Raw genomic sequence first — 24,847 nt, 5'->3', positions numbered from 1 at the left:
GTATGAAATGTGCTGTATAAATATAGATGGATTTGATTTATCAGAAATGAATGATTATCCAGCAGCATACCACCCTGCATACCACTGCTGGCTTGTTTCTGAAGCTAAGCAGGATTGGTCCTGGTCAGTTTCTGGATGGGAGACCAGATGCTGCTGGAAGTGGTGTTGGAGGGCCAATAGGAGGCACTCTTTCCTCTGGTCTAAAAAAAAATGTCCCAATGCCGTCTTTCGTATGGGACTTTAAACGGGTGTCCTGACTCTCTGAGGTCATTAAAGATCCCATGGCACTTATCGTAAGAGTTGTGGTGTTAACCCCGGTGTCCTGGCTAAATTCCCAATCTGGCCCTCAAACCATCACGGTCACCTAATAATCCCCAGTTTACAATTGGCTCATTCATCCCCCTCCTCTCCCCTGTAACTATTCCCCAGGTCGTTGCTGCAAATGAGAACGTGTTCTTAGTCAACTTACCTGGTAAAATAAGGGATAAATAAAAAGAACCCCTCTAATACAAATATAAAAGTACAGGAGGCCTACCTTACAACAAGCCATGCTTCATTTTTATCAATGTCATGCAAATCATGAGGCTACATGTGGTAAAAGCAAATTGTGACTAAAAACATGGGTATAATTCACCAGAGAATTGAGATGTTGAGCTGGCCATTCCCAACACCCAAAAATAAAATACACATAGATCATACATTATAGGTTGTTTTTTCATTTGTAGCATTGTGTGGCGATTTCCTTCAATCCTTGATGAAGAGATGAGCCACAGCAAGGCCGCTGGCAAACGTGGGCGAGCTAGCATTTGCCCCAGCACTTTTGATTTAGTTTAATAAAATAATTGACACAAATGTTGAAAATAGGGACAAAGTACTGTTGTTTAGCCTGATCCACCTCTTGATTTGTTTGACAGGATTTTTTGTTTTTATCCTCCCTAGGACCAGGGCCCATATTCACAACACTTCTTACGCAAAAACTTTAGAAGCTTCTTAAATAAAAAAAAGTTAATATGGGTTCATAAGTACAATTCTTCAACAATATTTTTAAGATTTAATGATTTTCTTACGAACTTCTCAAATAGCTTTGTTGATAGAAAACCGTTTTAGCTATCTAGCTAGTAATGGCAATCATGTTAGCATATTTATTTCTGAGATTACTGTTTTAAATCATTCTTGGGTTTAAAATAAGCAATAGAAAACTTTCAGATGAAGTTTGTGAATTGAACATGTTCAATTATTTTCATGAGCTTTTTGAGGAACAGCTTTTCCTTAAATTCTTAAGTCTATATTTAAGGGCAAATGGCAGTTAAGACATTTCGTCTTTTAAGAAGGTTTTGTGAATCTGAGCCCAGGAGTTTTTCCCCCCCATGATTTAAAATATATATATATTTTTAAACTAAATTACCTGATTAGAAAGTCTGGTCCCATCATAGCCCGTATAAAACTTTTTTATTAAATTTTTTTACAGCTGATTTTATTATGTCATACCCAAAGTTTTACTTGGTTAGCCTACCAGATCAAGAAAAACTTTTAAAACATAAAAAAAAAATAATAATAATATATATATATATATATATATATATATATTTCACCTTTATTTAACCAGGTAAGCTAGTTGAGAAAAACTGCGACCTGGCCAAGATAAAGCAAAGCAGTGCGACAAAAACAACCATCAATTACACATGGAATAAACAAGCGTACAGTCAATAACACAATAGAAAAAAATAGTCTATATACAGTGTGTGCAAATGGCGTGAGGAGTAAATGGAGTGAGCAATAAATAGGCCATAGTAGCGAAGTAATTCAAATTTTTGCAAATTAACACTGGAGTGATAAATGAGCAGATGATGATTTGCAAGTAGAGATACTGGTGTGCAAAAGAGCAGAAAAGTAAATTAAAAAACAATATGGGGATGAGGTAGGTAGATTTGGTGTGCTATTTACAGATGGACTATGTACAGCTGCAGCGATCGGTTAGCTGCTCAGATAGCTGATGAAAAACTCTAGACCTCCGGAAAATAGTCTGGGTCCCAGTCAGCTCCTGAGCAGGTTTTCATCAAGGATCTCTCTGTACTTTGCTCCGTTCATCTTTCACTAGATCCTGACTAGTCTCCCATTCTCTGCTGCTGAAAAAAACATCCCCACAGCATGATGCTGCCACCACCATGCTTCACAGTAGGGATGGTGCCATGTTTCCTCCGGATATGACGCTTGGCATTCAGGTCAAAGAGTTCAATCTTGGTTTCATTAGACCAGAGAATCTTGTTTCTCATTGTCTGCGAGTCCTTTAGGTGCCTTTTGGCAAACTCCAAGCGGGCTGTCATGTGCTTTAACTGAGGAGTGGCTTCCGTCTGGCCACTCTACTATGAAGGCCTGATTGGTGGAGTGCTGCAGAGATGGTTTTGGGCTCCTGAGTGCTGCAGGGTCTAAGGCACTGCATCTCAGTGCTTGAGGCGTCACTACAGACCCTGGTTCGATTCCAGGCTGTATCACAGCCGGCCATGATTGTGTGCTGCCCTATGGGACTCCCAATTGGCCCTGCGTCATCTGGATTTGGTGTTGGTAGATAGTCATTGTAAAGAAGATTTTGTTCTTAACTGACTTGCCTAGATAAATAAATAAAATGGTTATTCTGGAAGGTTCTCCCATCTCTACAGAGGAACTCTAGAGCACTGTCAGAGGGACCATCGGGTTCTTGGTCACCTCCCTGACCATGGCACCCCTCCCCCGTTTGCTCAGTTTGGCCGGGCGGCCAAATCAAGGGAGATTCTTGAAGTTCCAAACTTCTTCCATTTAAGAATGGAGGCCACTGTGTTCTTGGACCTTCAGTGCTGCAGAAATGTTTCGGTACCCTTCCCCAGATTTGTGCCTCGACACAATCCTGTCTCGTAACTCTACGGACAATTTGTTCGACCTCATGGATTGGTTTTTGCTCTGACATGCACTGTCAACTGTGGGACCTTACATAGACAGTGTGTGCCTTTCCAAATCATGTCCAATCAATTGAATGTACCGCCGTTGGACTCGAGTTGTAGAAACATCTCAAGGATCAATGGAAACAGGATGCACCTCAATTTCGAGTCTCATAGCGAAGGGTCTGAATACTTACAATTGAAGTCGGAAGTTTACGAACACCTTAGCCAAATACATTTAAACTTAGTTTTTCACAATTCCTGACTTTTAATCCAAGATAAAATTCCCTGTCTTAGGTCAGTTAGGATCACCACTTTGTTTTAAGAATGTGAAATGTCAGAATAATAGATGAGAGTGATTTATTTCAGCTTTTATTTCATTCATCACATTCCCAGTGGGTCAGAAGTTTATATACTCAAGTAGTATTTGGTAGCATTGTTTAACTTGTGTCAAATGTTTCGGGTAGCCTTCCACAAGCTTCCCACAATAAGTTGGGTAAATTTTGGCCCATTCCTCCTGACAGAGCTGGTGTAACTGAGTCAGGTTTGTAGGTCTCCTTGCTCACACACACTTTTTCAGTTCTGACCACAAGTTTTCTATGGGATTGAGGTTAGGGCTTTGTGATGGCCAATCCAATACCTTGACTTTGTTGTCCTTAAGCCATTTTGCCACAGCTTTGGAAGTATGCTTGGGGTCATTGTCCATTTGGAAGACCCATTTGCGACCAAGCTTTAACTTCCTGACTGATGTATTGATGTTGCTTCAATATATCCACATCATTTTCTTTCCTCCATGATGCCATCTATTTTGTGAAGTGCACCAGTCCCTCCTGCAGCAAAGCACCCCTACAACATGATGCTGCCACCCCGTGCTTCCCGGTTTGTATGGTGTTCTTCGGCTTGCAAGCCTCCCCTTTTTTCCACCAAACATAACGATGGTCATTATGGCCAAACAACAGTTATATTTTTGTTTCATCAGACCAGAGGACATTTCTTCAAAAAGTATAGTCTTTGTCCCCATGTGCAGTTGCACACTGTAGCCTGGATTTTTTTGTGGCGGTTTTGGACCAGTGTTTTTTTTCCTTCCTAAGCGGCCTTTCAGGTTATGTTGTTATAGGACTCGTTTTACTGTGGGTATATATACCTTTTATACCTGTTTCCTTCAGCATCTTCACAAGATCCTTTGCTGTTGTTCTGGGATTGATTTGCACTTTTCGCAAAGTACGTTCATCTCTAGGGGATAGAACTCCTTCCTGAGCGGTATGATGGCTGTGTTCTCCCATGGTGTTTATACGTCTGTACTATTGTTTGTACAGATATATGTGGTACCTTCAGGCATTTGGAAATGGCTCCCAAGGATGAACCAGACCTGTGGAAGTCTACAAATTTTTCTGAGGTCTTGGCTGATTTCTTTTGATTTTCCCATGATGTCAAGCAAAGAGGCACTGGGTTTGAAGGTAGGCCTTGAAATACTTCTACAGGTACACATCCAATTGACTCAAATTATGTCAATTAGCCTATCAGAAGCTTCTAAAGCCATGACATCATTTTCTGGAATTTCCCAAGCTGTATAAAGGGACAGTCAACTTAGTGTATGTAAAACTTCTGACCCACTGGAATTGTGAAACAGTGAATGTGTGAAATAATCTGTCTGTAAACAATTGTCATGCACAAAGTAGATGTCCTAAATGACTTGCCAAAACTATAGTTTGTTAACAAGAAATGAACAAGTTTTAATGACTCCAACCTAAGTGTATGTAAACTTCCGACTTCAACTGCATGTACATTTGCAGACATTTCTAAAAACATGTTTTCGCTTTGTCATTGTGTGTAGTTTGTTTAATTCATTTTAGAATAAGGCTGTAATTTCGATAAAGGGAAGTGGTCTGAATACTTTCCGGATGCCATGTATGCGTGTTTACCTCCAAGACATTTCTGTTCACACTGCCCTGCTTGGATGGGGCAACTGTCAAGCAAGTATTCGGTTTGACATCTGGAGGTAGCGCTCCTTGATGTGATCATTTCACCAGTTTACACAACCGGATTGTCTCTGAAATCGATAAAACAGACATGTATGAAAATATCCTCAAATAAGATGTGACATTCTGTTGAGTCATATTAAACATTTTGTTGTGTAAGACATTTGATCTTAAATCCAAAATGTTGGCATATAAAGCCAAATGAAAAGTTTGGGGGGGGGGGGGTGTATATCAAACAATTTCCTGTAAGATTGTGCCTCTGCTACAATGACTTCAGCTTGCAATATCCAAATAAAAAAGGTGTGAGAAAATGGAGGATGCCGGAGAAGTCTGGCTGTAGCCCAGCTATGTTTCATCGGCCCTGAGCCTACCTCCCTCCGTGGCTCTGTTTGTGTATGGCCTCACTGACCTGACGTAACACTGCTGCTACAGGGCTTGGGATTCTGGAAAACTATACATTTTTGGAGACCCATGGGTCCTGACTTCCTCCTGTAGCCGATTGTTGAGAGGCCTCTCAGCCCTGCTGAAGCCTGTACAGAGGAAGAGTATTCTAAAATGTATTTTCCACCATCATTTGCAAATAAATTCATAAAAAATCATACCATGTGATTTTTCTGGATTTGTCCCCCTCATTTTGTCTGTCATAGTTGAAGTGTACCTATGATGAAAATTACAGGCCTCTCTCATCTTTTTAAGTGGGAGAACTTGCACAATTGGTGGCTGACTAAATACTTTTTTGCCCCACTGTTTTTAAAAATGGTGCAATTAAATAAGGTTGAATGGTTTGTTAGTAACACCATCATCCCACACTGTCTGTCTTGTTCATGTTGTCTCTTTGATTTTAGTGATTCTGTATCACACACTCTCCAGTTCTTGTGCTGCCTACAGAATGAGAGTTGTGTAGGCGGAAATAGATTAACCAAGGTCATTGAACTGAAACCTACTTCATTGCTTTTTTCACCTTATCGTGGTTTAGGCTGTTCATGCATTTAGCAGAATTGCAGTTTTAAGTGTGTGTGTGTGTGTGTGTGTGTGTGTGTGTGTGAGGGGATTTGTGTTCATTGCTCTCTGGTTCAGTGTGGGGGCATTCCTACTGAGGCTTGATACTGCATGGCTGAGTGCCACAAAGCTCTGATGCAGAGGGAGTCGAGCGAGTGAGTAGGCCGGGAGTAGCGGGGGGAAGGGCCAGGGCTGGATGCTGAAATGGGCGGGAGTCTGTCAGCCCACCCAGTGGTCACTTTTCAAAGTCCATGTTTTTTTTTCCCCTTTCAAAATGCTAAGGTGTAAGGATCTTTTGCTGCTGTATTAGGGTCATTCCACGAAATGAGTGCCTTTTGCGTCAATTTGTTATTTTAAGTAGAAATTGTGCACCAATATAGAATTTTAAAAGACTGCTATATTAAATGAAGTGTACTTTTTAATATAGACCACATGGAGAATTCAATCATATTTTTATTATGAGTAAAAGACTTGCTAATGTGCCAAAATTCTGCATTTTGACATGTCCCTCCGTGCACCCTCTCTGACTTCTAATAAGATTTTAACCCACTCAATAACCTAAACATTTTATTCAAATCTTCACCCTAATTGTAAAACCTTAGTTATTTTATTACTTTGACAGCCTTTTCTGAAGATTGTAATTTATTTAATGTGATTAGTAATTCATTTAAGTCTGTCCCTCGTTTTAAGGTCAACCCTGTTACGTGAACTGAAATCTTGTTTTAAATGGGGAAACTTCCTTCAAATAATCATTCAACATTCAATATTCAAATCATAGTGTAAAAGCAGGTGAGCTGGTTCTATTCTTTTTGGCCATTTGATGTTTTGTGGTGGAAAATAGAGGGTCTAGCGTAACACTGTTACAGACAGGCTAGAATATATATATTTTTGTTTAAATTTACATTATTGCCACTCTCTGTTGCTCACAACAAGCTTCCATTCCCCCTTACTGCTGGCAATGTCATAAGAACCCCACCCTATGGTCATATTCATAGAGTATGCAATGTAGTTCAAGTCACCAGAAGTGCAAACATTTAGTATGCATGGAAAGGGTACAGTACACCCTGATGGTCAATATAAAGCATCCACATTAAATCAAATCAAATCAAATCAAATCAAATTTATTTATATAGCCCTTCGTACATCAGCTGATATCTCAAAGTGCTGTACAGAAACCCAGCCTAAAACCCCAAACAGCAAGCAATGCAGGTGTAGAAGCACGGTGGCTAGGAAAAACTCCCTAGAAAGGCCAATACCTAGGAAGAAACCTAGAGAGGAACCAGGCTATGTGGGGTGGCCAGTCCTCTTCTGGCTGTGCCGGGTGGAGATTATAACAGAACATGGCCAAGATGTTCAAATGTTCATAAATGACCAGCATGGTCGAATAATAATAAGGCAGAACAGTTGAAACTGGAGCAGCAGCACAGTCAGGTGGAAGTTGAAACTGGAGCAGCAACATTACCTTGTATGCATCCTCCACATGAGGTGTTGGTTGAAGTTTGACGTTTCCTCACCTGTCTGTGCCTTATTCAGGCTCCCAGTGTCTGGTCTGGAGCGTGAGGTCACGAGCTCTGCTGGTCGGCTACTGCGTAGCAACCTAGCGGTGTCAAAATCCCTGATCTGCCCTAGAAAGCCTATGTAAATTGCGATCACAATAACTGCCAAACAAAATAGACAGATGTTTTGAGCTCTAAAATGTGTTTATTATGATCAAGTTCGATCCCCACAGTAAATTATTTAAAAGTTTGCAACAAATCGAGATACTACTATAGTTGTCATCACAAAGGACCACATGCGGACACAAACCAATCACTGGCCAGCAGGCTACGAGGAGGCTTGCGCTCACGTGCGATAGACATTAAGGTTGACTCGCTCAGGCAGGATGAAAACGACTACATTGACCATGATCCTTTGCTAGTTATGGCCACTTTCACCATTATCCTTAGCAAAAAAAAAACATTTGGGGTGCCATTCAACCCCATACAGTATTATGGCGTGCTTCAAATTCAAATACTTCACGCGCAATCTGTAGTTTTCCATAAGTGCTAGCGCTGACCTCATACACTATCTACTGTTTTTAATATCTGTGGTCTTGTAAAAGTAAAGAACTCCATGACTTGAAAGACCTTTGCTAAAGTTGTTTTCATTTTCACATGCAGTGCATTTGGAAAGTAATCAGACCCCTTGACTTTTTCTATATTTTGTAATGTCACAGCCTTATTCTAAAATGTATTAAATACTCTTCAATCTACACACACTCTACCCCATAATGTCAAAGCGAAAACAGTTTTTTTTAGATTTGTTTGCACATTAATAAAAAATAAAAAACAGATGCCTTGATTTACACAAGTATTCAGACCCTTCCCTATGAGACTCGAAATTGAGCTCAGGTGCATCCTGTTTCCATTGATCATCCTTGAGTGGTTTCTACAACTTGATTGGTAAATTCAATTGATTGGACATGATTTGGAAAGGCACATACCTGTCTATATAGGGTCCCACAGTTGACAGTGCATGTCAGAGCAAAAACCAAGCCATGAGGTCGAAGGAATTGTCCGTAGAGCTCCAAGACAGGATTGTGTCGAGGCACAGATCTGGTGAAGGGTACCAAAACGTTTCTGCAGCATTGAAGGTCCCCAAGAACACAGTGGCGTCCATCATTCTTAAATGGAAGAAGTTTGGAACCACTAAGACCCTTCCAAGATCTGCAAAGAAGAATGGGTGAAACTCCCAATACAGGTGTGCCAAGCTTGTAGCGTCCTACCCAAGAAGACTCGAGGCTGTAATCAATGCCAAATGTGCTTCAACAAATAACGGAGTAAAGGGTCTGAATACTTATGTAAATGTGATATTTCAGTTTATTTTTATGAATTTGCAAAATTCTCAAAAACAGTTTTTGCTTTGTCATTATGGGGTATTGTGTGTGTATATTGAGGGAAAAATGTAATCAATTTTAGAACAAGGTTGTAACGTAACTGTGGAAAAATTCAAGGGTCTGAATTCTTTCCGGAAACACTACTTTAGGCTTTTTTAGTTTACACATACTATAAAACTTCAATTAAACGGTCTCAAATAGCCACTTGTCCCTTTTTTAAAAGCTGGGCAGCAGCACACATTTCAGCAAGTAACTAAACGCTTGTTTCAAATAAACGCTGGGTCTAAATGAATTGCTTACGGGGTTAACATGCAAGTTTACGAGGTTTGATTACATTAAAGAATTCAGTCATGACTCAAAGATTATGGCAACCTGTTTTTACCGACAGTAAGAAACTGCTAGCCATTGGTTGCGAACAGCTGAGAACTACTAGTTAAAATGGCAAGCACAAATACAGTCAACAGCTTCGGGAGTACAGACACCCATCAGTCGGTAAATCGCACTCTAGTGGCAAAGGTAATAACTGCCAAATGCAGTCAGAGAAGAATAATTATTCTGTAAAAGAAAATATATATTATATATTCATATTTTTTTTATATAGAGGCATAGTAAGACAGAAAATGTGACAGTGTGTGAATGATAACACATTAGTGCAGGAAATTAAGAAATGTATTAATGCTGGAATTAAACAATTTACTATGCGAATGAGCAAAGCTGTGTGCATTAAGGAAATAGATACCTGGCTCAAATAGAAGCCTGTCTTTAATAAGTACATGTTTTAAGTGATTTAAGCAAATAAGCTCCTGGGCTATTAATTTAAGTTTTAGTTTACTCATACCATAGGTATTTATTAGTTTGCTAGTCGCAGGTAATTGGTGTCCGGGGGATAGTAGTGTAAACAGGGAATATTTTCATGGAATGAGCTGTCAAGCAGCTTTGTAGTCAGCCTAAATCCAGCCTAAATCCTGTGAATGGCTTGGCCGCCTGCCAAAGCCCCCACCACCACCACCACTTATATAAACAAGTGTCGTATTTCCAATGACCATTAGACTGGCCTTTGAATTTAGGTCATACTCTTTGGGCCTCCCTCAGCTGCGTGACTTGTATTGAATGTAAATGCCATGCCCTAGTCTATACAACACCATCCATAAACCTTGAAAGATGTTAGGCCAACTTCTCAAGATCTCTTACATAAGTCACATAATCAAATGTATTTGTCACATGCACTGAATACAGCAGGTGTAGACCTTACTGTGAAATACTTACAAGCCCTTAACCAACAATGCAGTTCAAGAAATAGAATTAAGAAAATATTTACCAAATAAACTAAAGTTAAAAAAAAATGTTTTTTTAAGTAACAAGAAAATTACAAAACGTTAACGAGGCTATATACAGGGGTTGTATGGGGAGGTGACAATGCTTCATAATGTAAATGGATTCAATACGGGGGTACAGGTTAGTTGATGTAATTTGTCATGTGATTATGCGTAGATAATAAACAGCAAGTAGCAGCAGTGTAAAAACAGGGAGGTCAATGTAAATAGTCCGGGTGGCCATTTGATTAATTGTTCAGCGGGCTTGTGGGTAGAAGCTATTAAGGACCATTTTGGTCCTTGACTTGGCGCTCCCTTTCCGCTTGCCTTGCGGTAGCAGAGAGAACAGTCTATGACTTGGGTGACACTGCCTAGTATATAAATCCAGTCGGTGATGCAACCGGTCAGGATGCAGCTGTTTAATGTTAAGGATCTGGGGACCCATGCCAAATCTTTTCAGTCTCCTGAGGGACAAAGGTGTTGTCGTGCCCTCTTCTCAACGGTCTTGGTGTGTTTGGACCATGATAGTTTGCTGGTAATGTGGACACCAAGGAACTTAACTCTCGACCTGCGCCACTTCAGCCCTGTCAATGTTAATGGAGGCCTGTTCTGCCCTCCTTTTCCTATAGTCCACGATCAGCTCCTTTGTCTTGCTCACATTGAGGGAAAGGATGTTGTCCTGGTCTCTGACCTCCTCCCTATAAGCTGTCTCATCGTTGTCGGTGATCAGGACTGCCACTGTTGTCGTCAGCAAACTTAATGATGGTGTTGGAGTCATGCTTGGCCTGCCATGCAGTTGTGGTATGCGAATTGGAGTGGATCTAGAGCTCCTGGGAGCCATGACCAGCCTTTCAAAGCACTTCATGGCTACAGATGTAAATGCTACCTGTTGGTAGTCATTTATGCATGTTACCTTGGTGTTCTTTGGCTCTGGGACTATGGGACTATGGTGGTCTGCTTGAAACATGTTGGTATTACAGACTCAGGCAGGAACAGGTTGAAAATGTCAGTGCATGCTCGGAGTACACGTCCTGGTAGTCCGTCTAGCCCTGCGGCCTTGTGAATGTTGACCTGTTTAAAGGTCTTACTCACATCGGTTACGGAGAGCGTGATCACAGTCATCCCGAACAGCTGATGCTCTCATGGCGAGCATAGAAGTAATTTAGCTTGTTTGATAGGCTTGTGTCATTGGGCAGCTCGCGGCTGTGCTTCCCTTTTGTAAGTCTATAATATAAGCCCTGTCAGTTGTGTTGGCAAAGCAAACTAGGGTGGAAAGCTTTACCTAATGCTGTTAAAATCTTCCTATGGATTGTATTAGAAATTACTAAATGCTTTTTGTCTGACGAGACGTTAAAAGGTTACTCCTAGTGTACTTCTGTCAGCATTGCTTTGACAAAGTAGTGTTAAGTTTCTGTAGTTTCATACCGTCGTTAATTTAATGTGAAAGGGAGTCGGAGATAATTACAATCGTGGAATTGCAACCAAGGCGGGTAATTATCCTGGCTCAGACATGACAGTATATTACAGTATCCTTCAGTTGATGCTTGAGTGTGAGATTAAAACCTCAGTCGTTACTCTCCTGGCGTAACCATAAATGCCATATATTTTCTAGGAAACTACCTGTGTTATGAAACAACCTTGCATTAAGAATGGTTTGCTTTGCAGTAACTCAGATGATTCTTTGGACGAAAGTCAGACAAAACACAGAAAATATTAAGCTGTTTTGATTGCTATTGTCAAATGTTCTTGCTGAACACCAATAATCCCTCATAAATTGCCTATACACGGGTTGCCTGACAACGTCATGAAAATGATGCACGGGTAAAAGGCAGTCTTTTATGATTCTGAACGGTCAGATAGCTAGCAACAGTGACGAGAAGCTGCCATGTAGGCAATCGTAGGTGGCTAGTTTCAGCGTGTTCTTTCTTGTTCTTTATACCATGTCTTATTTTGAGGTGTTTTGACTTATGTCACGTCTATGCTAATATTGCTCAAATTAGCTAGCTTGCTAACCAACGACTGTAACCATGTACAGTGCAGTCAAATTATTCACACCTTAACTTTTTCCACATTTTGTTACAAAGTGGGATTAAAATTGATTTCATTGTCGTTTTTTGGTCAATGATCTACACAAAATAAATGTATAAGTAGAAGAAAAATTATAACATTTGTAAAAACAATAATGAAAAATAAAACGCGTATCTCTTGATAACATAAGTATTCCATACCCGGAGTCAATACATAGTAGAATCACCTTTGGCAGCGATTACAGCTGTGAATCTTTCTGGGTAAGTCTCTAAGAGCTTTGTTCACCTGGATTGTACAATATTTGCACATTGTTCTTTATAAAATTATTCAAGCTCTGTTAAGTTTGTTAATCATTGCTAGACAGCCATTTTCAAGTCTTGCCATAGATTTTCAAGCCAATTAAGTCAACTGTAACTGGGCCACCTCAGGAACATTCAATGTTGTCTTGGTAAGCAACTCTAGTGTATATTTGACCTTGTGTTTTAGGTTATTGTCCTGCTGAAAGGTGAATTTGTCTCCCAGTGTCTGTTGGAAAGCAGACTGAAACAGGTTTTACTGTAGGATTTTGCTTAGCTCTGTTCCGTTTCTTTTTATCTCCCCAAAAATCCCTATTTGTCGATGACAAGCATACCCATAACATGATGCGGCCACCACCATGCTTGAAAATATGAAGATTGGTACTCAGTGATGTGTTGTGTTGGATTTGCCCCAAACGTAACGTGTTTGGACTTAAAAGTGTATTCAGGACAGTCATTTTTTTGGCCACATTTGATGTAGTTTAACTTTAGTGCCTTATAGCAAACAGGATGCATGTTTTGGAATATTTGTATCATGTACAGGCTTCCATTTCTCTCAATACTAATTTATGTTAGTATTTTGGAGTAACTACAATGTTGATCTATCCTCAGTTTTCTCCTATCACAGCCATTAAACACTTGACTGTTTTAAATTGGCCTCATGGTGAAATCCCTGAGCGGTTTCCTTCCTATCCAGAAACTGAGTTAGGAAGGACACCTGTATCTTTGTTGTGACTGGGTGTATTGATACACCATCCAAAGTTTAATTAGATTCAGTCCATGCAACTTATTATGTGACTTGTTAAGCAAATTCTTACTCCTGAATTGATTTAGGCTTGCCATAACATAGGGGTTGAATACTTATTGAATACTAACATTTTAGCTTTTAATTTTTATTGATTTGTAAAAATATCACTTTGACATTATTGGGGTATTGTGTGTAGGCCAGTGATTTAAAAACATTTTAAATGAAGGCTGTAACACAAAAAAATGTGGATAAAGTCAGAGTGTGCATACATTCTGAAGGCACCTTATTTGAGAGACAACTGGTGCATATTGTGCAAATGCATTTGATTTCAATAAACTGTTTTGTCACCAAATATTTAACTTGTTGTCAATAATCCTTTGAATGTCAGCCAACCCCTTCTGTTTTGCCCAAAGATGCACACGCATCGGTTTTGTTGCTTAACAACCCACCCGTCTATAGCTGTCTGGATCTGAGTGATATTCACCTGTGTGAAACTAAAACAACTGATTCTTTAAAAATACTTTTAATTTGAATGGATCTGATATGAACCTTTTGTGTTGTTTGTGCAGTCCAAAGGCGAGACCCGAGGTCAGCGGCTCTGCGTCGTCAGCCCCTGCCAAGCCCAGCGGTCCAACCCATAAGATCTGCCTGGTGTGTTCAGATGAGGCGTCTGGTTGCCACTATGGAGTCCTCACCTGCGGAAGCTGCAAGGTCTTCTTCAAGAGGGCCGTTGAAGGTTGGTGACTGAGTAAACATCCACACTCACAACTCCATTCATGCCCAGTTCTACCTCTCAATAGTAGACTATTGTTGAACATACAGTGGGGAAAAAGTATTAAGTCAGCTACCAATTGTGCAAGTTCTCCCACTTAAAAAGATGAGGGCCTGTAATTTTCATCATAGGTACACATCAACTATGACAGACAAAATGAGAAAAGAAAATCCAGAAAATCACATTTTAGGATTTTTCATGAATTTATTTGCAAATTATGGTGGAAAATAAGTATTTGGTCTGGGCAACACGGACTTTCAACTCCCTCCAAAGATTTTCTATGGGGTTGAGATCTGGAGACTGACTAGGACACTCCAGGACCTTGAAATGCTTCTTACGAAGCCACTCCTTCGTTGCCCGGGCGGTGTGTTTGGGATCATTGTCATGCTGAAAGACCCAGCCACGTTTCATCTTCAATGCCCTTGCTGATGGAAGGAGGTTTTCACTCAAAATCTCACGATACATGGCCCCATTCATTCTTTCCTTTACACGGATCAGTCATCCTGGTCCCTTTGCAGAAAAACATCCCCAAAGCATGATGTTTCTACCCCCATGCTTCACAATAGGTATGGTATTCTTTTGATGCAACTCAGCATTCTTTGTCCTCCAAACACGACGAGTTGAGTTTGACCAAAAAGTTATATTTTGGTTTCATCTGACCATATGACATTCTCCCAATCTTCTTCTGTATCATCCAAATGCTCTCTAGCAAACTTCAGACAGGCCTGGACATGTACTGGCTTAAGCAGGGGGACATGTCTGGCACTGCAGGATTTGAGTCCCTGACGGCGTAGTGGGTTACTGATGGTAGGCTTTGTTACTTTGGTCCCAGCTCTCTGCAGGTCATTCACTAGGTCCCCCTGTGTGGTTCTGGGATTTTTGCTCACCGTTCTTGTGATCATTTTGACCCCACGGGGTGAGATCTTGCGTGGTGCCCCAGATCGAGGGAGATTATCAGTGGTCTTCCATTTCCTAATAATTGCTCCCACAGTTGATTTCTTCAAACCAAGCTGCTTACCTATTGCAGATTCAGTCTTCCCAGCCTGGTGCAGGTCTACAATTTTTTGTTTCTGGTGTCCTTTGACAGCTCTTTGGTCTTGGCCATAGTGGAGTTTGGAGTGTGACTGTTTGAGGTGATGGACAGGTGTCTTTTATACTGATAACAAGTTCAAACAGGTGCCATTAATACAGGTAACGAGTGGAGGACAGAGGAGCCTCTGAGAGCCAGAAATCTTGCTTGTTTGTAGGTGACCAAATACTTATTTTCCACCATAATTTGCAAATAAATTCATTTTTCCTCATTTTGTCTGTCATAGTTGAAGTGTACCTATGCTGAAAATTACAGGCCTCTCTCATCTTTTTAAGTGGGAGAACTTGCACAATTGGTGGCTGACTAAATACTATTTTGCCCCACTGTATGTACCGGTCAATCTTTTGTGGTAAAATGTACATCGACATTGCAGTAGTACACTTGTATGTCCTTTTTGACACATGACATGTGGACTCACTAAGTGGTGTCTTTACCTATAGGCTAGCCTTGATATTCTAACAAAAGGGTACCGATTGGCACTGTGTTAAAAAGCAGGCTCATTTTAATGTTTCATTTGAGCAGACTATTTTATTCAACTGATTTTCTTACAATTTCTAGCTAGGATTAGGAACATTTTAGGTTCACACAAATAGTATCAGAAAAGGTTTCTTTAGGCTTCTATTTCCCCAGGCCAGAGTAGGCTAGTGACTCATGGTTTTCTATCAGGCTGTGGTGTCTATGCTGCTATTTTTATGTCCAACCCATTGTTTGCATCCTATACCTCTGAACAGCCTGTCCAAACGACTGTTGGTCATTAGAATTACATGAGATCTCCTCTCCTGTTTCATAAGGGAGAGATGCCGCTAAAAGATGCTGTTCCATTGTGTAGGCCTATATTGTGCTTCAAAGGGTTAATTTGTATTTTTAAAGAGCTTATTTTGGAACTAGTTAAAGATAAAATAGTAATCATTACGTTAGTTTACTCATTTGAGGTGAAGGGCTATTAGTGAAGGGTGGCTGATATGCTATTAGTGAAGGGTTGCTGATATGCTATTAGTGAAGGGTGGCTGATATGCTATTAGTGAAGGGTGGCTGATATGCTATTAGTGAAGGGTGGCTGATATGCTATTAGTGAAGGGTGGCTGATATGCTATTAGTGAAGGGTGGCTGATATGCTATTAGTGAAGGGTGGCTGATATGCTATTAGTGAAGGGTGGCTGATATGCTATTAGTGAAGGGTGGCTGATATGCTATTAGTGAAGGGTGGCTGATATGCTATTAGTGAAGGGTGGCTGATATGCTATTAGTGAAGGGTGGTTGATATGCTATTAGTGAAGGGTGGCTGATATGCTATTAGTGAAGAGTGGCTGATATGCTATTAGTGAAGGGTGGCTGATATGCTATTAGTGAAGGATGGCTGATATGCTATTAGTGAAGGGTGGCTGATATGCTATTAGTGAAGGGTGGCTGATATGCTATTAGTGAAGGGTGGCGGCTGGCACAAAGAGCTTGCTGATGATTAATAAATGTGGAAAAGTGTCTAAACCTGTTTTCGCTTTGTCATTATGGTGTATTGTGTGTAGATTGATGTTTTATCCATTTTAGAATAAGGCTGTAACATAACAATGTGGGAAAAGTAAAGGGGTCTGAATACTTTCCAAATGCACTGTAAGTGTGTGTTTGGGATTTGTAGTCTTTTTCCGGTTGTTATTTGAACCATTTTCTCTTAACGTAGCCTAGATTTGTTTTATTCCAAGCTCACCACCACCACAGTCAATGTACCATTCACTGGGACTGCCTTTGAAGTCCATTTTGGTTTCTCTGAATGCTTGACAAGTGGGCTGCCATGCTACTGTTACTCCTATGAATACAATCGAGCAGCCATGAACGTTATGTTGAGGTGTATTTACGTAGTTTGTAACAACTATTTTGTTCTCATGAAAGTGCATACATGAGTGTTTGTATTGAAAGAATGGAGATATAGCTACTGGATCTGTTTGACAAATTCAAACCCTGTGTTTAACTACAAAAATAACAGATATTACTCTGAATGAAATACAATATTTTGAGTTCAGTTTAAAGGATAATTGTTACATATTGTAAATGTTATTTCAACTTTACTGGTGTAAATGACCAAGTAAATAATATTTAACTTTTTTGAGACTTGAATTGAGCTGTACTTTCAGCAAGAAGACGTCATATCTGTTATTTTGCTCTTTCTTCCTCCATTCTACGGTTGTTGTCGCTATGGTGAAGGATGGAGAGCACGACAAAACACAGATGGTAAATAAACCCACCTTTTTAATAACACTTCTGCTTTATCCATGTCCCTTAATCACTGTACTGGAAATCTGACCTGATATGCAAGATTGAACATACAGTCTCTCGTGTACCCTTCTCAATGCATGTGTTTGTGATTTGATGATTCATAATGTATTTGGGTCTTAAATTCTGTTTTTAATTCCTGCTTGGAATGTGGCTCTATCATCACTTCGCTAATAGAGTTAAAGGCCCAGTGCAGTCAACGTGATTTTGGAATAATTCTTTGAAGTTGTGAAAATGATAATGCCCTGTTAGTGTAAGAGCTGTTTGAAAAGACTGCCTGAAATTTCAGCCTGTTTTGTTGGGATGGAGTTTTGGCCTGCCTGATGACAACACCAGGCGGTAAATTGGTTAATAGATTAATAAGAAAGAGTTCCAAACCTCTCTGACAATAACTAGTTTTCAGTTTTCCCCGCTCAGACCACTCCCAAACAGTCCTAGCTAAATTCTTGCTTGAGAAATTGCTCTTGCTAAGAAGCAATTTTTGTTTCTTTGTTTTCAATCAAAATGGTCAAAAATCACACTAAGGTACTTAATTGTTACCAAGAAATTATTTGATTTTGAGATTTAAAAAACCTCCAGCTACATTGGGCCTTTAAGAGATGTATTTATGCACAAAACCCAATAATGTCATACTGTAACTGCACTGATTCTAATGATTTGTTTCCCCTGGGTTATTTTTAATTTGTTATAATCCAAAATATTATAACAGATGCCCATTTGTCAGAATAACTAACCGTGCAGTTTAAATTAACACTAGTGAACCTCTTTATTGACCTGTGATGATGGAACACTAGAATGGAAATGCACTCATTTTGTATATTTGTGACAATACAATGTTTGTTGGTATGTCAATCATACCAAGAAATATAAGAAAGGTTCAGCATAGCATGTTATTGTGTATAAAGATGCCACTGGGATTCTCGCAGCATAATAGGCTCAAGGTATAGGCCTGTGAAGGGATGATACAAGTAGCATGTGTACTTATCAGCCGATACCACCACACTCGGTAAGATGTGTACCTTTCTAGCCTACTGTGTCTTTGTCTGACTTAAATGGCAACCTATTCCTCTCTTTATAGTGTGCTATACAGTAAGGTGCTATTTGGGACAATGTTAGAGGCAGAGCTGGAGGAGCAAGCCCCGCAGCGGTTGGTTATGACACACAAATCACCATTACCTGTCAACATGTCACATGACACCCTAGTCATGTTTGGATGGCTAGTGACGTCACCCTCCAACCAAAGAGTCCCCGTTCCCTTCCCCCACCTCCACTGTATCCCTATAGCCTGACCATGTTTTCTCAGCAGGGCTGGAGGAAGCCTGCCAACCAGGGCTAGCCTAGCACCTACCACCAGCCAAGTCCTCCTCAAAAGCCTACTGTATGAAAATGGGATTAGAGAGCAGATGCTTCTGGGGATTCAGCTGGCACTGTTTAGTTTAGTTTATGGATGGTTGTTTGCTCTGCTCTTTGCAGTGGCTGCTGCTGCCATGACTACCCACTGCATTACAGTTAGCTGGGATTTGATGTTGCAGGTTCCAGGTGGATATTGTTCTGCAGTGCTTTGGCTGTGTTTCTCTGTGGTTAATCATTTGTTGTGGTACTGTAAAACAGTAATATATTAACCTGTTTAACTAACTTTCACTTAAATGCCCTGACTGTAGATCAAACAAAAAAAGCTATCATATCAGTAGAAAGTGTGGCATTCGATCTCATTATTTATAGGTGGTATAAAACATGTTATCTGTAGATGTACTATGTTGTTTTTGTATGGGAACGATGATGTGAGTACAGTTGGGTAGGCCTACTTGTTGCTTATATTAAACTAGTTAGTCATGAGCATGGCCTCTGTCTACCATAGAAGATGCGTTGATCTGGGTGAATTTTTTTTGTTCAGTTGGCATTCTCCAGGCTCTGTCATACAAACAATATTTTTTTCCCACTCGTCTTCAAAACTAGGCCACACTATCAACAGCATTACACCCACAGCATAGGGACAATCTCTTTATCTCCTGTTTTTAAAAAGCTTAGGCTACTATTTTACCTGTCAGTGGAGGGGTGTAAACCTCAAAAGTGAATGAGCTGTCACCTTAATTCACCTTTAGGTCATGAACGGCAACCCGCAGTGCTTGGCTTAGACTCTCTTGCTAGTAAAAATGAGAAAAACAAAAATGTTTTATTGTCACACACCGGATAGGTGCAGTGAAATGTGTTGTTTTAATTACCATGTTCCTCCATCCCCAGGACAACACAACTATCTGTGCGCTGGGAGGAACGACTGCATCATAGACAAGATCCGCAGGAAGAACTGCCCGGCGTGCCGCTTCCGCAAGTGTCTCCAAGCAGGGATGAATCTGGAAGGTAAGAGTGGCACCAACACACATTCATATTGTTCTCATATCAGTGGACTGGTAGTATACACTATTTCAGTCTTGTGGCAGACATAGTCATCTGGCAAAGGTAGACAGCATGTTGTCTCTGAAAGGTAGGGCTTTATGTTTTTGTCCCCTATAGCGATTGTGATTAGGAGTAGAATTAACTCTTGGATTCACTTAAGCCAGTAGTGGGCCTTAATTCCAGCAGTTATTGTTGACATAAACTAACCCGGTGGTTCCTCTTTGGCCCAGTGTCTAACAAGGGTCAGAGCCAGTGATCAACAACAGTCATTCAGTCAGAGCCAGTTGTTCCCATGTCCCTGAGCCATAGAAAGATGGATACAAGGTTCACATCAGCTGTGTTTGGTTGTGAACATTTGTGTTAAGGGAAATATGGCCTAAATGGTCGAGTGAGAACGAAAATATGCCATTAAGAAAGAGGCAGCACTCTGCGGAAATGGACATAACGATAATCCACTTCATGCTATTTATATACATGTTCATTCTCACAGTGCTGCAGGGTATTAAATTGTTGATTTTATTTGTGAGTCAGAGAGGGGGAAAAAACCTTGATGGATACGGGTGCATAAGCAGACAACCAGAACCTTGGGTTGTACCAGAACGGCTCTTAGTTGCCATAGAAACGTGTATGGAGGAAATTTTAAAAAAGGATAGGAAAGGCTGAGATGTTTTTTTGATGGTGACCCTCTCATCCTTGCCAAGCGCCACATATTATAACAAAATTGATAGAACAGGTTTTCACCCAAGTCCAAAATACATTTTGTATTTTTCTCATGTTACGTTGCTCTTTTTAACTCTTTTGATTATTAAAACCTTTTCAGGCGTAACACAATATGGATGACCAACCTTTATGGTAGAGGTAAACTGTAGCCAAGGTAACCGGATAAGGCATCCTATAGGCTGCATGTTTTTGTTATGAAAAGACAAGGCAAGGTGTCTGTGTGGTCTATGCACTATCACCACCTGGGTTGAGTGAGATACGATAGCTAACAGGGAGGAGAATTACTGATCAGCTCTCTTTTATTCTCTGTCTCCCTCTTTGCAGCGAGGAAAAACAAGAAGCTGATCCGATTAAAAGGTCAGCAGACGACGATGGAGCCGAACCCTCCCCCACCTGACGAGAGGGCCTGCGCCTTGATCCCCAAGTCCATGCCCCAGCTGGTACCCACCATGCTATCCCTGCTCAAAGCCATTGAGCCGGAGGCCATTTACTCTGGCTACGACAGCACCATTCCCGACACCTCCACCCGCCTCATGACCACCCTCAACAGGCTGGGCGGACAGCAGGTTGTCTCAGCCGTCAAATGGGCCAAGTCCCTACCAGGTGAGAACACCTGGTACACCTCCATTAACACAGGGACATTTTAGCACAAATATGACTAGCAGTCATTATGGGCTAGGCTTGGTCCATTCCATTTCAACTCGAGTTAATTCAGGAAATGAGCTAGGCCTAAATTTAAATCCAGTGGCTTGCAAATGAATGAGGATATTTTTTTATTCATCTCATGAATTTCCATTTTTATTGATTGTGGAATGGAATTGAGTTGACCCCCAGCCTCTAATCATGAGAACGAAGGAGCATGGTTTGATAATCGCCCCAAATATTTACTTTGTGCCTTGGTCTCTTCCAGCGGCCAACTGGCCTGGAATGAAATAACTTGTGGAGAAATCTTACATAACCACTGCATTGTTAATCAAATATGATCTGAAAGGACCTTCAACACTTTTGAAGTCTCAACAATGAGAGATGATTGAACTGCAATTAAAGGTCACTTTTAACATTGACTTAACCCATAACAGTCTAAGCCCTGACTAAGCTGGGAGGGGTTATACTAAGCTATATGGAATTGTTTAAAAAAAGGTCATACCAAGGATCATTTTTCTATTTGATTTTGAATTTTAAGACCACTTGAAGTACAGATTCACTACATGGAACAACCGATAGTCACCAAAACAATCTAAAGGAACTTCGCTCTGAAGTGCCTGTTCTATATCTGAGAGATATAAGAAAGATCAGGAAACTATTTTTATTTTATTTTAATTTTAACATGTATTTAAGCCCTTATTTTTTATACTAAACAGTCTCCATATATATATATATATATATATATATATATGTATATGTGTGTGTACTGAACAAAAATATCAAAGCAACATGTAAAGTGTTGGTCCAATGTTTCATTAGCTGCAATAAAAGGTCCCAGAAATGTTCAATACACACAAAAAGCTTATTTCTCTCAAATTCTGTACACACATTTGTGCATCCCTGTTAGTGAGCATTTCTCCTTTGCCAAGATAATCCATCCACCTAACAGGTGTGGCATATCAAGAAGCTGATTAAACAGCATGATCATTGCAATGTGCTGGGGACAATACGTTTTGTCACACAACACGATGTCAAGTTTTGAGGGAGTGTGCAATTGGCATGTCCACTAGAGCTGTTGTCAGATCATTTAATGTTCATTTCTCTACCACGTGTTTCAAAGAATTTGACAGTATGTCCTACCGGCCTCACAGAACGTCCAACCGGACGCAGACCACGTCTAACCACGCCAGCATAGGACCTCCACATGGGGGATCTTCACCTGTGCGATCCTTCTGAGATCAGCTACCCAGACAGCTGATAAAACTGAGGAGTATCTGTCTGTAATAAAGCCATTTTGTGGGTGACAACTCATTCTGATGGGCTGGGCATGGCTCCCCATTAAATGAGGGCCTAATCTGATTTCCTTATATGGACTGTAACTCAGTACTATCGTTGAAATTGTTGCATGTTGTGTTTATTTTTGTTCAGTACTTCTATAAAAAATAAATAAACTGGTACCGGGGGACTTTCAGACGCATCTTGTGAGGCCTGTGGGCATCCTTGAGCAAAACAACCAACATGTACGTGTTCGTGGGTCTCACCTTTCCACAGAGATTAGTGTGTAGACCAAACTGTTCAGAGGTTATAGACAGAAGTTGGCAGATCGGCTGTACCGACTTCAGACGAGTCCCAAGACGGAGAACACCATCGTGTTTGTGAGAGTCATCTTTCCATAGATTGGTCTTAATAGTTTGTGGGCCAAACCGTTCTGACGGTACAGATTTTTGGGATGTCTGACGAACACCGCTCTAGCTCTGTCACCGTGACATCGGCGGATGCTGGTGGATTGAGACTCACCCAATGCAAAAAACATACAGTACCGTCAAAAGTTTGGACACCTACTCATTCAAGGGTTTTTATTGATATGTTCTACATTGTAGAATAATAGTGAAGACCTCAATACTAGGAAAAAACACATATGGAATCATGTAGTAAAAAAAAAAGTGTTAAACAAATCTAAATATATTTGAGATTTGAGATTCTTCAAAGTAGCCACCCTTTGCCTTGACAGCTTTGCACACTCTTGGCATTCTCTCAACCAGCTTCACCTGGAATGCTTTTCCAACAGAGTTCCCACATATGCTGAGCACTTGTTGGCTGCTTTTCCTTCACTCTGCGGTCCAACTCATCCCAAACCATCTCAATTGGGTTGAGGTCGGGTGATTGTGGAGGCCAGGTCATCTGATGTAGCACTCCATCACTCTCCTTATTGGTCAGATAGCCCTTACACAGCCTGGTGGTGTGTTGGGTCATTGTCCTGTTGAAAAACAAATGATAGTCCCATGAAGGCCTAATTCACGCAGTCTCTTCTGAACAGTGTCTGTGTCTGCTTTTTGCGACTGCACTTAGTTCTTGAAATGTTCTGCATTGACTGACCTTCATGTCTTAAAGTGATGATGGACTGTCGTTTCTCTTTGCTTATTTGAGCTATTCTTGCCTAAATATGGATTTGGTCTTTTACCAAATAGCCCTATCTTCTGTATACCACCTCCCACCTTGTCACAACACTACTGATTGGCTCAAAAGCATTAAGAAGGAAACTTTTAACAAGGCACACCTGTTAATTGAAATGCATTCCAGGTGACTACCTCATGCAAAGCTGTCATCAAGGCAATAGGTGGCTACTTTGAAGAATCTCAAATATATTTAACTTTTTTAGGTTACTACATGATTCCATATGTGTTATTTCATAGTTTTGATGTCTTTACTATTATTCTTCAATGTATAAAACAGTAAAAATAAAGAAAAACTCTTGAATGAGTAGATGTCAACTTTAGACTGGTACTCTGTGTGTGTATGTGTGTATGTATGTGTGTAATATATATATATATATATTATAAAACTGCCAGATTTCCTTCTGTATAATGCTAATTCCATTTCTGCGGGGTCATGGTTAACTTTAAAAAAAAAATGTATTGAGCTTTATAATTGTTTTTAATAATAATGGAATATAGGGTTGGGCGTTTGTTTCATACCGGGATATACGGTATAGCCAGAAGTGCACTGTTTCAAAACAATTTAGGCAAAAGGAATCTTGATCCAGGAGGAGATTTAATGCCTCTGCTCTGACCTCTTACATTGCCTCCAGAAAATATTCACACTTTTGTTACTGTCTGAATATTTTTTATTTATCAAACAATCACTGACCTACACCCAATACCCCATAATGTCAAAGTGGAATTATGTTTCTCTGAATTTTTATAAATTCATTAAAAGTGAAAAACTTAAATGTTCAACCCCTTTGTTATGGCAAGCCTAAATAAGTGATGTCTAAAACATGTGCTTAAGTTGCATGGAGTTTGTGTGCAATAATAGTGTTTAACATTAGTTTTTGTATGGCTACCTCATTTCTGTCCATATTTAACTGCCAGGGAGGTTTTTTAATGCCTTCAAAAGAAGGGCACCTATTGGTAGATGGATAATTTTAATTTTTTTAAAGCAGACATTGAATGTCCCTTTGAGCATGGTGAAGATATTAATTACACTTTGGATGGTGAATTAATGCACCCAGTCACTACAAAGATGCAGGTGCCTTTCCTAACTCAGTTGCCAGAGAGGAAGGAAACCGCAGAGGGATTTCACCATGAGGCAAATGGTGACTTTAAAACAGTTACAGAGTTTAATGGCTGTGATAGAAAAGCTGAAGATTGCTCAACATTGTAGTAACTCCACAATACTAACCTAATTGAGTGTCAAGATGGAAGCCTGGATGAAATAAAAATATTCCAAAACATGCATCCTGTTTGCAACAACTTTTCCAAGATGTCGTAGCAGTGGGATGCTTTTTATTGTCTTGTCCCGTCCCTTGTAT

General features: G+C 40.2%; 1 protein-coding gene across 3 annotated transcripts in view; it reads left to right on the top strand.

Annotated features, from left to right (window-relative positions):
• The window catches only part of LOC109873133 (glucocorticoid receptor), a 114,847-nt gene that overhangs the window by 63,438 nt on the left and 26,562 nt on the right, over nucleotides 1-24,847 (top strand). For 2 of the 3 annotated variants that reach the window (XM_020464685.2, XM_020464686.2), the window contains exons 3-6: nucleotides 13,720-13,886; nucleotides 17,209-17,235; nucleotides 19,519-19,635; nucleotides 20,716-20,994. In XM_020464685.2, the coding sequence (XP_020320274.1) occupies nucleotides 13,720-13,886; nucleotides 17,209-17,235; nucleotides 19,519-19,635; nucleotides 20,716-20,994 (590 nt within the window). The remainder of the gene's footprint in view (nucleotides 1-13,719; nucleotides 13,887-17,208; nucleotides 17,236-19,518; nucleotides 19,636-20,715; nucleotides 20,995-24,847) is intronic. The other variant, XM_020464687.2, reaches the window with a different exon arrangement.

The sequence above is a fragment of the Oncorhynchus kisutch genome, linkage group LG28 (assembly GCF_002021735.2).
Source record: "Oncorhynchus kisutch isolate 150728-3 linkage group LG28, Okis_V2, whole genome shotgun sequence".
NCBI lineage: Eukaryota > Metazoa > Chordata > Actinopteri > Salmoniformes > Salmonidae > Oncorhynchus > Oncorhynchus kisutch.
Note: the sequence above shows the minus strand (reverse complement) of the source record. Positions and strands in the feature narration are given on the sequence as shown.